This window comes from Hypanus sabinus, chromosome 8 (genome assembly GCF_030144855.1).
Source record: "Hypanus sabinus isolate sHypSab1 chromosome 8, sHypSab1.hap1, whole genome shotgun sequence".
NCBI lineage: Eukaryota > Metazoa > Chordata > Chondrichthyes > Myliobatiformes > Dasyatidae > Hypanus > Hypanus sabinus.
The window spans coordinates 122,054,739-122,073,223 of record NC_082713.1 but is presented as its reverse complement, the minus strand read 5'-3'; the positions used below and the strand labels follow the sequence as shown (position 1 = coordinate 122,073,223).

The window sequence follows — 18,485 nt, the reverse complement described above, 5'->3', positions numbered from 1 at the left end:
CTGCAATTCTGAGGCAGAGGGAAAGTTCCCCCTGTGCCTGTCCTGTTCAGTCAGTGAGTTGCTTGGCAGCTGCAGCTGTAGATCGTAGTTTGTTCACTGCCTGAAGCAGGATCGGTCAGCACCAAGTTTCCCCTGTACCAGAGGATTCCCCACCTTCCAGGGCACCGCCAAATCCCTTCACTTTGATTTTTGCGTTCCCTGTCACACCGGGAGGGGGAGGTGACACTGCGTAGGGAGCTGGTAATGTGATGGCCGGGCAGCTGTCTGGGAGAAAGCAATCCCTCATCTCAGACCTGCTGTGTTCAGAGAAATGGGACTCATCCACACTGCATTGAGAGAACACGGGGGTGGGGGGTGTGGAGGGACAGATTGGCTCCTGTCTGCACCTATAGTTGCCTGGGACTGTGCTCACTAGAATTCAGAAGACTGAGAGGGGATCTTGTAGAAATATATAGAATTATGAAAGGGGCTAATGAGATCGAAGCAAGAAGATTGTTTCCTCCGGTAGTTGAGACGAGCACAAGGGAACATAACCACAAGGAAATAGATTTAGGACTGAGATGAGGAGCTGCTTTTCCCAGAGAGTAGTGAATTCTCTGCCCAGCGAAGCAGTAGATGCTAACTCATTAACTATATTTAAGAAGCAGTTAGAAAGATTTTTTGCATAGCAGGAGAATTAAAGGTACGTGAAGCTGAGTTTGAGTAGATCAGCCATGATCTTATTGAATGACAGAGCAGGAATTGGCTTACTGTGCTCCTCATTCTTGTATTCTAAGCTATTTGAGCCATTTGTCATATTCTTGGCCCTCTATAGCTGGAGTGAGTCTCCCTGAAGAGACCCTTTCATTGGTGCTTGATGTATTTTCTCATGAGCAGTGACTGATGTGTTAGTGAGATTCTAGGGCACTCTCCTGTACAGGTTGACTTTCTCTTCAGTTAATAGGTGTGTGCAGCCCATGTTTAATGTGAATAACTTGTTTCCAGGGAGAGCATTTACAGATTACTACCTCAGACTACGCCACAGAATATCAGCAAGGACTTCAATCTGTTCAGCATCGATCCCGTCACCCGATACCCCAAAGTCAATATCCATGTTCTGGATCCAAATCAGGTTAGTAACTAAACACTAGCATTAAACACACCAACACTGTTCTCTCCTGCTGAATGGGAACACGAACTGCATCTTTGGTTTGTTGCCTAACAGGGAACCTGGCCTTCTCAGAACAGAATTGTACCAACAACACCATCCTCATCTTGGGCAGAAAGCCAATCCAGTACAGCTCTACAAACTTCTGACAACTCCAGTTCAGCAACACAATCTCTGCTCAAGTGTTAAACCTTAACCCCACCCTCAGTGCTATTGCCCTACTGTAGATTCAGCTCCTAACCAAGAACCCCCCCCCCACAGCCCAGATGTAACCAGTCACTAGTGATGAGCCTGCTTCTGGCATTCACCACTCTGGATGTAGATCTGTTTGTCATTAGCAGTATTGGTTAGATTGACCACTGCAACTACCTTGTTGGAATGAAGGCCCAGCTCCACAATGTGAAACCAGCCTGCGTTCTGTCGACGGTGATGCCATCGTGCTACAGGGAATTAATCCCGGGCCATTGCGGTAGCTCCGTAAGGCACTGTGGATCATCAGCAGCAGCTGGAATGCCCAACTACCCACCCTCAACCATTCTGTAACCCCGAGATTCCTCTTTCCCAATAATTTGCATGCAGTGAGCCTGGTGCATCAAGGTGCCAGCCTGGAGACCACAGTCAAGGACGACACGTCTGCAGCAGCAGCAGACATCCCACAGTGACAGGGTGTGCAGGATGATGAGAGGCATAGATAGAGTGGACAGCCAGTAACTTTTTCCCAGGATAGCAATGGCTAATACCCAAGGGCATGATTTTTAGGTGATTAGAGGAAAATATGAGGGGAAGTCATGCTCTCGAGCCACCTGCTCCTGTCTCCATCCCATTTCCATATCCTTGGCTTTGGGAATGCCGATGAAAACTAGCTGTTTTATGCAGCGCTTTCTCCTGGGAAGACCATAACATTCCTATTAGGACCATTAAGACCATTAAGGACCTAAGACCATTAGCCGACACTCCTTCCCTATATCCCACCTGTCCAGAACTGGCCCTCTCTTTACTGTTGCCCGCTCTGTCTTTGTGTTTGTCAGTGTGGGGATCATTTTGACCATAAGACATTGAAGTAAAAGTAATCCATTTGGCCCTTCGAGGCTGCTCCATGATTTGATCGTGGCTGACTTACAGTGCCTTGGAAAAGTATTTGGCCCCCAACCCTCTGTTTACATGATTGAGAATTACAAAAGGGATTTTGATCAATAGAACTGAGAATTTTTATTTGTGAATCGCATATTCCTTTTTTTTCACAGTAGAGTATATTGAAAAACATGAAAAACTAAAGATTCAAAACTGAAATGTCAAGTATTCATCTTCTTTTGTTCAGCACCTAGTTGAACCACCTCTCACAGCTATTACAACCGGTAATCTCGTTTAAGTCTCTATTAGCTTTGCGCAATGTGATGGAGCAAGATTTGCCCATTCCTCTTTGCAAAATTGCTCAAGTTGTGCCAAGTTAGTTGGGGAGTGGCGGTGGACAGCAGTCTTGAGGTCTTGCCAGAGAAGTTTGATCAGGTTAAGGTCTGGACTCCGACTGGACCACTCAAGGACATCAATTTTCTTCATTTGAAGGTACTCCATATTCCCTCTAGCAATGCGCTGTGGGCCATTGTCCTGCTGAAAGAATAATTTCCTCCCCAGTTTAAGCTTTCTGGCAGAGGCTAGCAGGTTTTATCCAGGATCTCTCTGTATTTAGCAGCATTCATCTTTCCATCAATCCTGACCAGATTTCCGGTTTCTGTTGCTGAAAAGCATCTCACATTATGATGCTACCTCCGCCATACTTTACAGTAGGGATGGTGTTACCTGGCTGATGGTCAGTATTAGATTTATGCCAAATGCACTGCTTTGTGTTGCAGCCAAAAAGTTCCACCTTTAGTCTCATCTGACCACAGGACCTTCATTCACATCTTTATGGTATCTGCTAGGAGGCGTTTTGCAAAGTCTTTATGGGAAAGGATGGGGTTTTTTGAGCCTGGGCTTCTTCCTTGGCACTGTTCCTTAAATACTCCTATTGTGCAAAGCTTTGGAGTTTGTGGAGTCATGAACTTCATCCCTCGTTGCAGCCACTGACTTCTGCTGCTCAGTCAGAGTGGCTTGGCTTCACAGTAACCTCTCTTACATGTGGCATTCTTCTCTGATGATTAAGTTTAGAGGGACAGCCTGACCTAGGCAGTGTAGCTGTAGTTTCATATTTTTTCCACTTTTCACGATGGACTGCACTGAGCTCTGTGGTATGTTCAGTGCCTTTGAGATGGTTTTATACCCTTCCCCAGATCTGTGCTTCTCTTATCATTTCCCTGAGTTGACTTGAATATTCTTTAGTATTCATTTTGGTCTGGTCTGTTGACAACCTACCATATTGTTGCACCTTACAGAGAGAGGGGGTATTTATTCTGATGAATGCATTGAAAACAGGTGATCCTCCAATTTTCTGCATCAACAAATTGGGTGAGATGGTAAGGTAATATACAGTATTGCACCTGAGGAAAGTTAGCAGGGTAATTACAAAGGGGATGAATACCTTTTCAGCCTCACAATTTTGGTTTTTAATTTTTTAGTAGATTGTTTAGTAAATCGCTAGACTTTAAGAGATTTTAAGAGATGTTTAGACTCGCACTTGATTATGCGGCAAATGGAAGGATCTGGATATTGTGTAGGCAGAGGGGATTAGTTTAGTTGGCCATTTGATTACTAGTTCAATTGGTTCAGCTTAACACTGTGGGCCAAAGGGCCTGTTCCTGTGCGGTACTGTTATATGTTCTGTGTCATTATCGCCTTTGTTCCCACTCACGACAGGACTGATGGGTCCCTTTTGTCTTGGCAGGTCCGGCATTTGTACATCACAGGCGATCAGAAGGTCATTCCCACAGTTGAACCTGCGGCAGGTTCAAGGTCACCACGGACGAAGCAGAGTGGTGAGTGAAACAAGTGGGGTGTAAAGGCCCACACAAAATGGATGCTGAGCCCATCGCCATTGGTTACCATTCACCAGGCAGTTTTGGTGTTTCATTGTCCACAAACACATGACAGTCCAGCTGACTGTAACCTTGCTTTAAAGCAGGAGTTCCTAACCTTTCTTACGTCATGTTCCCCAGGTTGAGAACCCTTGCTTTAAAGGATTCTCACCCTGTTGTTGAGCTGTTGGACCTGTACTCCCACAGGTCCGGCTCAGAACATGGGCACCCTGCACCCTTCAATCGTCCGACCTCAGTAACTTCCTCCAGGCAGGCCCCCAGTAATGCAGTGGTTCTGACAAAACCCCACCCCACCCCGCTTCTCCACCAACTCACTCAGTCCTGCCCCGTGCTTCTAACACACAAACTGCTCGCTGTGTCAACTCTCCCTGCCCTTACAGTCACACAGCACAGAAACAGACCTTTCAGCCCTCTACATCCACATTGACCACAGTGCCCATCTGCGCTCATCCTAGAAACTTTATAGGGACTCCAATCCGTGATTCCCCCAGACTGTATTCACACCCTCCCTCCACTGCTTCGCGAGATGCTGTAGATTCTGTCTTAATGTCGTGTTGACTTCTGCACTCACCCACACATTCAAATTCCGCACAGACAGCAGCAGATACCAGGACTGAGCCCGGGTCCCTGATGCTGTGGGGAATGGGGGGTGGCAGCACCACTGTTGACCCATTGTGCAGCCCTGTCTTGATATTAAAAACTAAACAACATCACTAGTGGCCTCACCACCACTGTTGCTCTCCAGACTCTCCAGGATATCAGTACTCGATCACAGTCTGTTGACCATCACCACAATGGTCTCCTTTTCTGTAGCTACTGCTGCCATTGGTTGCAAGTTTGAGACAGTGACAAGTGTGAAAAGATGATGTTGCAGGCACTTAACGGACTGGCAATGTACAGGGAACTCCACTGAACTCAGAATCCAGTCTCCTTCAGTGAGCTAGATTTAAACATGGAGAATATGAAAAGTGGCCAAGTTGGCTGCAACACACACAAAATTATGGAGGAGCTCGGGACTGATGAATGGTTTCGGTCTGAACTGTCGACTGTTTATTCCCCATCATAGATGCTGCCTGACCTGCTGAGTTCCTCCAGCATTTTGTTTGTGATGCTCACCATTTCCAGCATCTGCAGAATCTCTTCTGTCTGCATAAGATGGCTGTGTGTTTGACAGTGAGTCTGCAGTGTACACACCCCTATGTACTGATTACGTCTGTAAATAGCTTTCAACCTGATGGCATGAATGTTGATTTCTCAAACTTGCATTAATCTCTTCCCCCTTCCCCTTCTCTTTTTCCATTCCCCATTACCCCCCTCTCCCCTTCTCTCCTACACTCTTAGCTATCACCTCCCACTGGTGTACCTCCTCCTTTCTCTCATGGTCCACTCTCCTATCGGATTCCTGCTCTTTCTGCCCATTACCTCTTCCAAATATCATCTCCCAGCTTCTTACTTCACCAAACCCCTCTCCATCCACCCTCATTCACCTAGTTTCACATATCACCTGCTGCTTATACTTGCCCGGCCTCCACCTTCTTATTCTGGCTTCTTCCAGCTTCCTTTCCAGCCCCGAAGAAGGGACTTGGCCAAAAACATTCACTGTCTACTCCCCTCCATAGATGCTACTTAACCAGCTGAGTTCTTCAGCATTTTGTGTGCACAGCCCACGATTTCCAGCATCTGCAGGATCTCTTGTGCCTTCAGAAGTTGGCTGTGTGTTTGACAGTGAGGCTGCAGTGAGTACAGACCTGTCCATTGATCCCCAGGGTGGGTGAAGGGGTTGAAAAAGGTCAGGAGCAGCGAGGTACCTTTGGAACTGTGTAAGTCAAAGTGCACAGTGCCAGCCGTGATCACTGTGCCGTGTATTGGGTTATATTTAAAACGGAGGTTGATAGGTTCTTGATCAGCAAGGACGTCAAAGCTGTGAGGAGAAGATAGAAGAATAGAGATGAGAGGGAAAATGAATCAGCCGTGGTGGAGCAGACTTGATGGGCTGAAATAGTTGAATTCCGCTCTAATGTCTTACAGCCACAGGAAGTCTCTGTTGGTGTTGCCAGAGTGGAGAGCTGCCATTTCTCTGGACTGAGTTCCACTTGCCATTTTTCTACAAAGCTCATCCAATTCAAATATTCCTTCCTGCAGTGTAGGAATCTGTTCCCTACTTATATTGGCATTACTTGGGGGGGTGGGGCTGGGTGTTGATGTAAAGGATGAATGTTGAGGGATCTATGATGTGTCTTCTGATCCTGAAAGGTAGCAGCACTGGTCTTAAAAAGGCAGAGGGCATGTTTCTCCTTACTCACTGAGGCAAGGGATGGAAAAGCAATGTTGTTGCCTCGGCAGCTCCCAACAGGAGCAGTTAATGTCACTAGGAAGAGGAGGGGAAACACTTCCTGCAATGTTACCAGTGCAGTGGGAACAGAATCTGACATGTTGTCTGTTTTTTCTCCAGAATGGGATTGGCGTCTGAAGGGAGAGTTGATCCAGGTTGTTGGAATTAGCACAACAATTAAATGGAGAGAGCTGTGAGGGGTTTTACATAAGAATGTAAGAAATAGGTGCAGGACTAGGCCATCCGGCCCATCCAGCCTGCTCTGCCATTCAATAAGATCATGGCTGATCTGACCAGGGACTCATCTCCACTTAACTGCCTTTTCCCCATAACCCTTAATTCCCCTACTATGCAAAGATCTATCCAACCTTGTTTTAAATATATTTACAGAGGTAGCCTCCACTGCTTCATTGGGCACCTCAGCAATGGTTGGTTACGCATTGTCAGTGAGTGAGCCAGGAGTTTAGGTACTTATGTTGTGAGTCAGGAGGAGGATTATTGGGGAGGTGAAGTCTTTGCAGTCTGAGGGGAGTGGGGATGTGGAGGTCAGCATGTGAACCCTGACTGGGCCAGCAACACCCCTCTCATTTAAACAGAACTATCCTGATGGCGAATCTTTATGTTCAAGGCAGTGGTTTAGTGGGATGAGCAAGGCACACAAAATGGTGGAGCAACTCAGTCGGTCAGACAGCATCTAGGGAGGGGAATGAACAGTCATCGTTTCAAGCTGAGACCCTTGAAGGAACTCAGCCCTAAATATCAACTGTTTATTGTACCCTTTGTTAACCTGCTGAATTCCTCCAGCATTCTGAGTGTGTGGCTCCAGATTGCCAGTATCTGCAGTCAGCAGGGAAGTGATGGACCGAATGGTTTCCTGTAGCTTCTGACACCATTGCTAACCCTGCACCCTTTCCTGTGATCGAGTCACCTGCTGACACACAATCACTGACCCCTCAACCCATTTCCAACCATAATCCGGACGGGATGCACACAGTCAGTCTGGTACCGACCCCCCGTGGCTGGTCCCTTCTCTGTGACCCATCCTGCCTGCCCCGATTCTCGTGCCGCCCCTTCACTACCCCCCTCATCATGCACTATTGACGTGATCTTTGGGTTTGCAGACTCTCTGGCCCGATCCAACAAGTTGCTGGCCTGGTGCCAGAAGCAGACGCAGGGCTACAGGAACGTCAATGTGGTTGACCTGACGACGTCGTGGAAGAGCGGGCTGGCGCTCTGTGCCATCCTCCATCGCTACCGGCCTGACCTGATGTGAGTCTGCGGGGTTCACTTGAGAGCTGAAACGCGCACGTACGTGTACACAGACACACAGACACACACACACACACACACACACACACACACACACACACACACACACACACACACACACACACTCACTCACTCACTCACTCACTCACCCACCCACTCACTCACCCACCCACTCACCCACCCACCCACCCACTCACTCACTCACTCACTCACTCACTCACTCACTCACTCACTCACTCACACACACACACACACACACACACACACTCAGTCACTCACCCACCCACTCACTCACTCACCCACCCACCCACTCACTCACTCACTCACCCACCCACTCACTCACCCACCCACTCACTCACCCACCCACTCACTCACCCACCCACTCACTCACTCACTCACTCACCCACCCACCCACTCTCTCACTCACTCACTCACTCACTCACCCACCCACCCACCCACTCACTCACTCACTCACCCACCCACCCACCCACTCACTCACTCACTCACCCACTCACTCACTCACTCACCCACCCACCCACTCACCCACCCACCCACTCACCCACCCACCCACTCACCCACCCACTCACCCACCCACCCACTCACTCACCCACCCACTCACTCACCCACCCACTCACTCACCCACCCACTCACTCACCCACCCACTCACTCACCCACCCACTCACTCACCCACCCACTCACTCACTCACTCACTCACCCACCCACCCACTCACTCACCCACCCACCCACTCACTCACTCACTCACCCACCCACCCACTCACTCACTCACTCACTCACCCACTCACTCACTCACTCACTCACTCACTCACCCACTCACTCACTCACTCACCCACTCACCCACTCACCCACTCACCCACTCACCCACTCACCCACTCACCCACTCACCCACTCACCCACTCACCCACTCACCCACCTACCTACCTACCTAAACTGGCCTTCACCAACAGACCCTGATTACAACAGATTACATACAGAATACAACCGTTACACGGGTCTCCTCCTCCTCCCCCCCCCCCCCCCCCACCCTACGCACCCGAAGAAAAGCTGCCGTTCACCAACAGAGCCAGATGCCTACCAGTGTTCAGGACTTGTAGCAGCCGCTGACAGAGGTCCCTGTTGCCCTATTGATTAAATGTGGGAGATGGGTGTGTGATTTCGGAGCCCTCACTTCCCCAGGATTGGACAGTGTCACCTATGTGATGAGCTAAAGGTTTTGTACTGGGCTGTTGTTGTTTTGTATCATTTGCTTCCTATTTCAACACTTGTCCCCAGAAGTGGTGGGTTTGCCATTGATCACAGTGATTATCCGTAATTTACTGATCTAACCATATAACAATTACAGCACGGAAACAGGCCATCTCAGCCCTTATAGTCTGTGCCGAACACTTACTCTCACCTAGTCCCATTGACCCGCACTCAGCCCATAACCTTCCATTCCTTTCCTATCCATATACCTATCCAATTTTACTTTAAATGACAATACTGAACCTGCCTCTACCACTTCTACTGGAAGCTCATTCCACACAGCTACCACTCTCTGAGTAAAGAAATTCCCCCTCATGTTACCCTTAAACTTCTGCCCCTGAGTCTCAACTTATGTCTTCTTGTTTGAATCTCCCCTACTCTCAATGGAAAAAACCTATCCACGTCAACTCTATCTATCCCCCTCATAATTTTAAATACCTCTATCAAGCCCCACCCTCAACCTTCTACGCTCCAAAGAATAAAGACCTAACTTGTTCAATCTTTCCCTGTAACTTAGGTGCTGAAACCCAGGTAACGTTCTAGTAAATCTTTTCTGTACTCTCTCTATTTTGTTGACATCTTTCCTATAATTCTGTGACCAAAACTGTACACAATACTCGAAATTCGGCCTTACCAATGCCTTGTACAATTTTAACATTACGTACCAACTCCTATACTCAATGCTCTGAATTATAAAGGCCAGCGTACCAAAAGCTTTCTTCACCACCCTATCCACATGAGATTCCACCTTCAAGGAACTATGCACCATTATTCCTAGATCACTCTGTTCTACTGCATTCTTCAATGCCCTACCATTTACCATGTGTGTCCTATTTGGATTACTCCGACCAAAATGTAGCACCTCACATTTATCAGCAACCTGAGCAAAGAGCTCAATTTTATGAGCTGACAGAAAATTAATAAAATCTCTCCAAGAAGTAAAGGCTGCCATGAGAAAAGTAGTATCAGGGTACAGGGAGTTTTCAGTGCTAGGTGGTATGCTGATTGTGGGGAACACCTCCAGGTAAACAGTCGAAGCTAACTGAACTTTGGTTCCTGCAGCCCTGCTTTGAAATAATTTATGCCTCCTCAGCATCAGTGCACCAGCAAGCGTTCAGATACACCCTTTTGTTCAGATTCTGGGACGCGACTGAGCTGAAGTTGTGTCCTCTTCATGTTGCCAGCGCTGTGTGTGTTAAGCAGGCCTCTCCCTGAACTCGATGCTAACATCAGCAGTCTGCCAACAGTGTGAATTAAGCAGGTCAACATGTTAGCTTTTGACCCCTCTTTTTAATCCAGACATAGAACCTGGGCTTCAGTGGGAAGGTCAGAATTTATCTCCATCCCTAATTACCCCTGGGAAATGGGGTTGTTGTTCTCACAGTGCTGTTAAGCAAAAGATTCCAGGAATTCAACCCAGTTATGATGATGGACTGGTGACAGATGATGCATAACCTTGGAAGGGTCCTAGGGAGGTGATCATATTCCCCATCCTTTTTTCGGTTTACCGTCTTGGTAGTAGAGGGGCTCTGACAAGGGATATGATAAACTGCACATTGACGGCAGCCCATTATTGTAGACACAGTACAACAGAGGTAGGAACAATGAATGATTTCAAATGATGGATGGTATTCCAAACAATCAGCCTACTCTTTTCCCAGTGTGAAGAATATTCTCATATTCTTATTTTGTCTAGTAACATGGGAGACAATTCAGCCCTTAGCGTCCATGCTGGCTCTCAGAACCATCCATCAGTCCCAGCCCTATTCCTCTTCCATTTATCACCTTACAGCTTCCTACTTCATCTGCCATCCCCCTCAGCTGGTCTCACCTATCACCTGCCAGTGTGTACTCCTTCCCCTCCCCTCACCTTCTTACTCTGGCTTCTGCCCCTTTCCTTTCCAGTCCTAGTGAAGGGTCTCAGCCCAAAAAGTCAACTGTCCATTCCTCTGCCTGGCCTGCTGTGTGCCTCCAGCACTTTGTGTGTTCTGCCCAGACGCCCACTTCTTTCACAGTAACCTGTCCTCTCTCACAAGTCCGTCAACTCCACCTCAATTTGCCCCATCCCCCCCACGTCAGGCCTATTTTATAGTCACTAATTAATGGAGAAGGAAACCAGAACACCTAGAAGAAACCCACGTGCCAAGTACACACAGCCAACACTGGCTGGATCATTATTGAATATAGGGATGTTTGGAGAGTGCCACCATGGTTTGTGCTGGGTGTGACAGAACTGGTATTGTTGAACCCAGAGCTCATCCATCGTCCTGTGTGGTAGTTTACATCACTGAGTGCTTTCCAGCACTCCTGGCTCACTGACGGGTGGGAGGGAGCTGCAGAGTAACAAGCCTGGTGCTCATTTGGGTTACTCAGGAGCTACCCCTCATTGTAGGGCAGTTAGATTTATAATCAGACCATCCCAGAAAACTCATTGGGAGTGAAGAATCTGCCTGGACTTTATAAGAACGGGACAGCAAACACTGTGATCAATATCGGTAAATTATTTTGTTATTGGCCCATATACTGAGATGCAGTGACAAACCTGTCTTGCCTACTGTCCATCCAGATCAGATCATGACAACGCTGCACCGAGGCAGAAGAACAGCAGAGTACTGAATAAAGTATTTATAGAGCAATGTAGTGCAGATAGACAGTAAGGTGCAAGGTAGATTGTGAGGTCAAGAGTGCATCTTTTCGCATTAGTAGAAGCTGTCCCTGAGCCTAGTGGTACATGCTCTTGGAAAGGGGAGAAGAGAAAATGTCCGGGTGGGTTGAGCCTTTGATTATAATAGCTGCTTTAGTTTGACAGTCACCACATGTTCGTAGCGATGTCTGAACATAAGAACTAGATGCAGGCATAAGCAGCTGGTCCCTGGAGTCATTAGATTTCTGAATGGACAATGAACCCATGTACACAACCTCTCTATTATTTTCTTTGATTCTGATTCACTGTTGATCTTCCACCCGCTGGCATTTCTCAGCACTATCCCCAAAATGTCCCCTCACATCCAGATATCTCTGCTTTGGTTGAGATCAGCAACTGAGCCTGCTCAGTAACTTGGGAGGATTAGTCCTCAATGTCCTACTCCTCATTCTGACCTGGTAACGGGCAGTGTCCAGTGGTTTACTCCCCTTTGCTGGTTCCCACCACCAGTCTGCCACCTCTTTCCTCTCTGGAAGTGATGGTCCAACCTTTCCATCTGATGAGAGAGATTGGAGTCCCCTCCCCATTCAGTGTGTTCGATGCCCTTGGCGTTAATATCAGTTGTTGGATGATTCCAGGTATTAATCAGTGTCCTGAAGCCATGAGAGTTGGTGCTGGGGCCTTCAGGGCTGCCCCCTCCTGACAGTTATCACTTGCAAGCTGATGATGCAGGAATCGTGGGTGCAGGTTCAGATCCAACAAAGCAATTTAAGAACATGGAACACTAGATCATTTTTCAGCCCACGATGTTTGCTGATCTTTTAACCTACTTCAAGATCGATCTAACCTCTACCTACCACAAAGTCTCCATTTTACTTTCATCTCTTAAATGTCTCAAGTACATCTGTTTCCACCAACCATCCTCAACAATGCACTGCATGCACCTGCCTCTGTTTAAATTAAAACCCTTACCTCTAACATCCCTCCCTTCCCCCCCCCCGATACTTTCCTCTAATCACCTTAATATTATTTCCTCTTTTATTAGCCATTGCCACCCTTGAGTAAAGGCACTGGTTGGGTTACTCTATCTGTGCATCACTTTGTACACCTCTCATCCTCTGTCACTCCAAAGAGAAAAGCCCTAGCTCACTTAACCTTTCTTCATAAGGCATGGACTCTAATCCAAGCAGCATCGCAGTAAATCTGCTCTGCACTTTCTCTAAAACTTCCACATCCTTCCTATAATGAGGTGACCAGAACTGGGAACAATGTTCCAATTAGTCTAACCAGAGATTTATAGATCTGCAACATTACCTCACGGCTCTTGAACTCAGTTGCCTGACTAGTGAAGACCAGCATGCCATGTGCCTTTTTAACCATCCTATCAACTGTGCAACAGCTTCAAGGACCTGTGGACTTGGGCTCCAACTTAAACTGAAATAACTTAATAAACGTGGTGACTGTCAAGCTAAAGCAGCTATCATAATCAAAGGTTCAACCCACCCTAACTTAATAAAGGAATATAAAATGCTATTCTGAGTAACAGCAAGTGTTATCTCCTTGTAAGTCAATCAGGTTGATTAGTATTTGATGGGAAAAGGGAATCTGCCCACCTTTGTGTCCGATGGTTGTGTTTCACAATATCAGGCGGGAATTAGGATTGTAATGTTTCAGAGTAGACCTGTCAACAGTTGGCTTTGCTTTCAGTAAATATGTGACTGATCCATTCTTTCCTGATGCTCATACTCACATTTACATCAGTCACACTTCCCTGAGAAAATATAATTGTTCTTAAACAGGCAACCATCTCAATGGTTCCATTTAATAGCAGAGAATGTATACAATATACGATCTGAGGTTCTTACTCTTCACAGACATCCATGAAACAGAGGAAAAACCCCAAAGAATGAATGACAAGAAAATGTTAGAACCCCAGAGCCGCCCCTCCCTCCTCCCTTGCACAAGCAGCAACCTTCTCCCTCCCCCACCTGCCTCAGCAAAAGCGTCACCCCCCAAAAATGACTCCTCCCCTCCCCCTCCCCTCTCCCTCTCCCCCTCCCCTCTCCCCCTCTCTCTCCCCCTCTCTCTCCCCCTCTCTCTCCCCCTCTCTCTCCCCCTCTCTCTCCCCCTCTCTCTCCCCCTCTCTCTCCCCCTCTCTCTCCCCCTCTCTCTCCCCCCCTCTCTCCCCCTCTCTCCCCCTCTCTCCCCCTCTCTCTCCCCCTCTCCCCCTCTCTCTCCCCCTCTCTCTCCCCCTCTCTCTCCCCCTCTCTCCCCCCTCTCTCCCCCCTCTCTCCCCCCCTCTCTCACCCCTCTCTCACCCCTCTCTCTCCCCCTCTCTCTCCCCCCCTCTCTCCCCCTCTCTCCCCCCTCTCTCTCCCTCCCCCTCTCTCCCCCCCCTCCCCCACCCCCCTCTCTCTCTCCCTTCCTCTCCCTCTCTCCCTCTCCCTGCCCCCTCCTTCCCCCTCTCTCTCCCTCCCTCTCTCCCCTCTCTCTCTTCTCTCCTCCCTCAAAGCTTACTGCTTCGATGTTACTCTCTACAATGTGGCTTTAATTTCAAGTTCACCAGCTCTAGATCCTCCATAAAGGGAAGCACCATCTCACAACATCATCCCATCATAGAATGTTTCTGTGAGGTCACCCACTTCCCTAAATTCCCAAGAGAAATTCCAGAGTCCACTCGACCTTCCTTCCTACAGGGAACCTCTGATAGTCAGTCCCATGAATTTCATGACCACCGAGTGACAACAATCTCTGCATTGGCGGGTGTGGCGTTCATGGAGAAAGGTAAACCAATGTTCCCATTTGCCTGCAGAGACTTTCAGCAGCTGAATGAGAAGAACGTGGAAGCCAATAACCAGCTTGCGTTTGACATTGCGGAGCGGGAGTTTGGGATCTCTCCCATCATGACGGGGAAGGAGATGGCATCGGTGGGGGAGCCGGACAAGCTGAGCATGGTGATGTACCTGCTGCAGTTCTACGAGATGCTGAAGGACACCACTCCAGAGGGTGAGCAGGTGTACTTTAGCACGTGTGAATTGGGGAAATGTGTGGCACTTGACTCCAGGGTAGTGTCTTCCATTGGTGTGTGATGAGTAGGCATTTGTGTCACCTGTGTGCAGTCCCTGGGGAGATGTTAGCCAGCGGTGGGGAGCTGGACTGATTGGAAGGACAGAAAGTCTCAGAGACTAGTGCTTCAGCATCAGGAGGCATCATTATGGATTGTTACAGCACAAAAGCAGCCCTTTGGCCCATCTAATCTATGCTAGCTTGATTTTCTGTCTAGTCCCATCTGCTCACACCTGGACCACAGCCTTCCATATCTCTCTCGCCCATGTACCTATCTAAACTTCTTTAATGTTACAATTAAACCTCTATCTTCCACTTCTGCTGGCAGCTTGTTCCACACTCACACCATCTCTGAGTGAAGGAGTTTCCCCTCATGTTCCCTTTAAATATCTTGTCTTTCACCCTAAACAGGCGGCTGTGGGAGGCAAAGCAGATGTCGATAGGTTCTTGATTAGTAAGGAAGACAAAGATTACAGGGAGAACGTTAGAGAATGGGTAGAGAGGGAGAATAAATCAAATTCTAAAGTGGATTTGATGAGCCAAATGGCCAAATTCTGCTCCTCTGCCTTATGGTCTATACCTGTTGCTGCTAATGTAGCAATACTGCAGGATATGGTAGAACAGGTCCTCTTCTCCTCTCTCACATCACTAATTTCCTTTACTCCGCTGAAATACCACTACATCCTCTTCTCAACCTGAACATAGGAATGAGTGTTGGGTGATCAATGGGATGGGTGGGCATGGATTTGTATTGGCAATCGGTTTATTGTTGTCACATGTACAGAGGCACGGTGGAAAGATTTGTGTGCAGATTGTCCAGAAAGATTATGCCATGCATACACTTAGTTGCCACTTTATTAAGTACACCTGTATATTATGCAAATATCTAATCAGCCAATCACAGGGCAGTAACTCAATGCATAAAAGCATGCAAGTTGTCAAGAGGTTCAGCTGTTTTTCAGACGAAACATCAGAATGGAAGAAATGTGATGTAAGTGATTTTGACTGTAGAATGATTGTTGATGCCAGAAGGGGTGGTTTGAGTATCTCAGAAACTGCTGATCTCCTGGGATCAGTCTCTCAGTCTCTCCTTGTAAGCACAGCTCCCCATTGCAGGCAACATTGTGTGTGTGTGTTTTCTCTCTCTCTCTCTCTCTCTCTCTCTCCCTCTCCCTCTCCCTCTCCCTCTCCCTCTCCCTCTCCCTCTCCCTCTCCCTCTCCCTCTCCCTCTCCCTCTCCCTCTCCCTCTCCCTCTCCTCTCCCTCTCCCTCTCCCTCTCCCCCTCCCCCTCCCTCTCCCCCTCCCCCTCCCCCTCCCCTCCCCTTCCCCCTCCCCCTCCCCTCCCCCTCCCCCTCCCCTCCCCCTCCCCCTCCCCCTCCCCTCCCCCTCCCCCTCCCCCTCCCCCTCCCCCTCCCCCTCCCCCTCCCCCTCCCCCTCCCCCTCCCCCTCCCTCTCCCCCCTCTCCCCCCTCTCCCTCTCCCCCCTCTCCCTCTCCCCCCTCTCCCTCTCCCCCCTCTCCCTCTCCCCCCTCTCCCTCTCCCCCCTCTCCCTCTCCCCCCTCTCCCTCTCCCCCCTCTCCCTCTCCCCCCTCTCCCTCTCCCCCCTCTCCCTCTCCCCCCTCTCCCTCTCCCCCCTCTCCCTCTCCCCCCTCTCCCTCTCCCCCCTCTCCCTCTCCCCCCTCTCCCTCTCCCCCTCTCCCTCTCCCCCTCTTCCTCTCCCCCCTCCCTCTCCCCCCTCCCTCTCCCCCCTCTCCCTCTCCCCCTCTCCCTCTCCCCCTCTCCCTCTCCCCCCTCTCCCTCTCCCCCCTCTCCCTCTCCCCCCTCTCCCTCTCCCCCCTCCCTCTCACCCCTCTCACCCCTCTCCCCTCTCACCCCTCTCCCCTCTCACCCCTCTCCCCTCTCACCTCTCTCTTCTCACCTCTCTCCTCTCTCTCTCTCTCTCTCTCCTCTCTCCCCTCTCTCTCTCCCCCCCCCTCACCCTCACTCTCAAATGTGTCTTAAGACTTTTGCACAGTGCTGTAGTAATTTCATGTATTGCACTGTACTGCTGCCACAAAAGAAAATACAAATTCCATGAGTGATGATCATATGGGTCTGTATTATGGGCTGAGAGTGGGAAAGAGGCAGGAAAAGGGAAAGTGAGAGGGGAGGGAACGGGAAGCACCGGAGAGAGACACTCTGTAATGATCAATAAGCCAGTTTGAAATCACATGACCTTGCCTGGAGTCTAGGGCTGGGTAAGTCTACACCCGTACCACCCACTGCCCCTGACACTCCTACTCTGCCACTTGCCCCACACTCCTCTCACAGCGCTCCACCCTTGCTGTTCCCAGTATCATTTCCTCCCGCCATATTTTCAAACTCACTATTCACTCCAGATTGACCAATACAGTGCTGTGTAAAAGTCTTAGGCACCCTAGCTACATATATGTGCCTAAGACTTTCGCAAAGTACTGTGGCGTGGAGATCGAGTGTGGGTACGAGGCATTTGTTAAATTTATCCAGTCACGGCTTTGAAATTCTGTTAGCCCGAGATAACAAAACGTTTGATTCTGATTTGGAGTTTAGTCACATGGGACAAGTTCAACGGGCTGGGGGGGGGGGCTCTTTTCATATCTGTGGGTTAATGGACAGCAGTGGTGACTCATTCAAAGATTGTGTCAATGGGATGACAATTCTCAACGCTGTCTTCTTTCTCCCGCACAGAATATCTGTTGGGATTTCATGACAAGTCCAATGTTGCCACTTCCACGAAATCACCCATCGCTTTCTTCAGCAGGCTGGGACAGAACATCACTCGCAAATTGACACCAAAGGTAGTCTGACATGGGTGGGGGATGTGTGTGAGGAGGGGTGATGTTGTTGTTCTTTCCATAGAGGCTTTGACTAAAGAGAAGAAAAGCACAGGGAGAAATGGTTTATGCTGCACCAACTCTGGACATAGTAATACAGGCACTTGGAGAGAGTAAGAGGCTGCAGAATCAGGCAAACCTGACTTTGGCTCACCAGTGTCTGGTCCACGACCACAGTCCAAGGACACTTGTGTCTGCTGCTGATGACCTTTGCAGGGTTCATTCATATTCACTGTTGTCTACTGCTCTCTCCCCACAGAGTTATCTAGTCCAACATCTCACTCCCACTGCGTTCACTCGTCCGACATCTCACTCCCACTGCGTTCACTCGTCCGACATCTCACTCCCACTGCGTTCACTCGTCCGACATCTCACTCCCACTGCGTTCACTCGCCTGACATCTCACTCCCACTGCATTCACTCGCCCGACAACTCACTCCCACTGCGTTCACTCATCCGACAACTCACTCCCACTGCGTTCACTAGTGTCCATGTCTCACAATGACACTGGAGTTGTGAGGTCACTTACAGAGTTCACTCATGCCCCCTCATTCATCTTGATGTGTTCAGTTACCCATTTCCACAAGAGTTCACTGTTGCCCCAGGTCAAATGGTGTGTTGCCAACAAGTCCACAGACACACTTCCATTTGTCACTGTATTGAATCACTATTGATCCTTGCCCACTTTTCCAGTTCCCCCTCCACCGCACCACCGTGCCCTGGGCCACGTCATTCAGTGTTACAATACCTCACTTACCACAATGTTGACCTGCATCACAATCTCCCATTTACCTTGTGCTCTGCGACTAACAGGGGTAGAAATAAACATTGGTGCCAAATGAAGCTCTGATGTAACTGTTAATTTCTGACTCAAGCAAAGAATGGATTACAGGCAGTTCTCAGCCCGATGATGACCCTGGAACTGCCCGTGTCCCACCTTTGCT

At 48.9% G+C, this 18,485-nt stretch overlaps 1 protein-coding gene across 3 annotated transcripts in view; it reads left to right on the top strand.

Annotated features, from left to right (window-relative positions):
* The window catches only part of LOC132398382 (protein-methionine sulfoxide oxidase mical3a-like), a 312,801-nt gene that overhangs the window by 125,764 nt on the left and 168,552 nt on the right, over positions 1–18,485 (top strand). For 2 of the 3 annotated variants that reach the window (XM_059977723.1, XM_059977724.1), the window contains exons 10-14: positions 985–1,111; positions 3,966–4,056; positions 7,570–7,717; positions 14,437–14,630; positions 17,396–18,437. In XM_059977723.1, the coding sequence (XP_059833706.1) occupies positions 985–1,111; positions 3,966–4,056; positions 7,570–7,717; positions 14,437–14,630; positions 17,396–17,514 (679 nt within the window). In that variant the 3' untranslated portion in view covers positions 17,515–18,437. Of the gene's footprint in view, positions 1–984; positions 1,112–3,965; positions 4,057–7,569; positions 7,718–14,436; positions 14,631–17,395; positions 18,438–18,485 lie in introns of those variants that run through there. The other variant, XM_059977725.1, reaches the window with a different exon arrangement.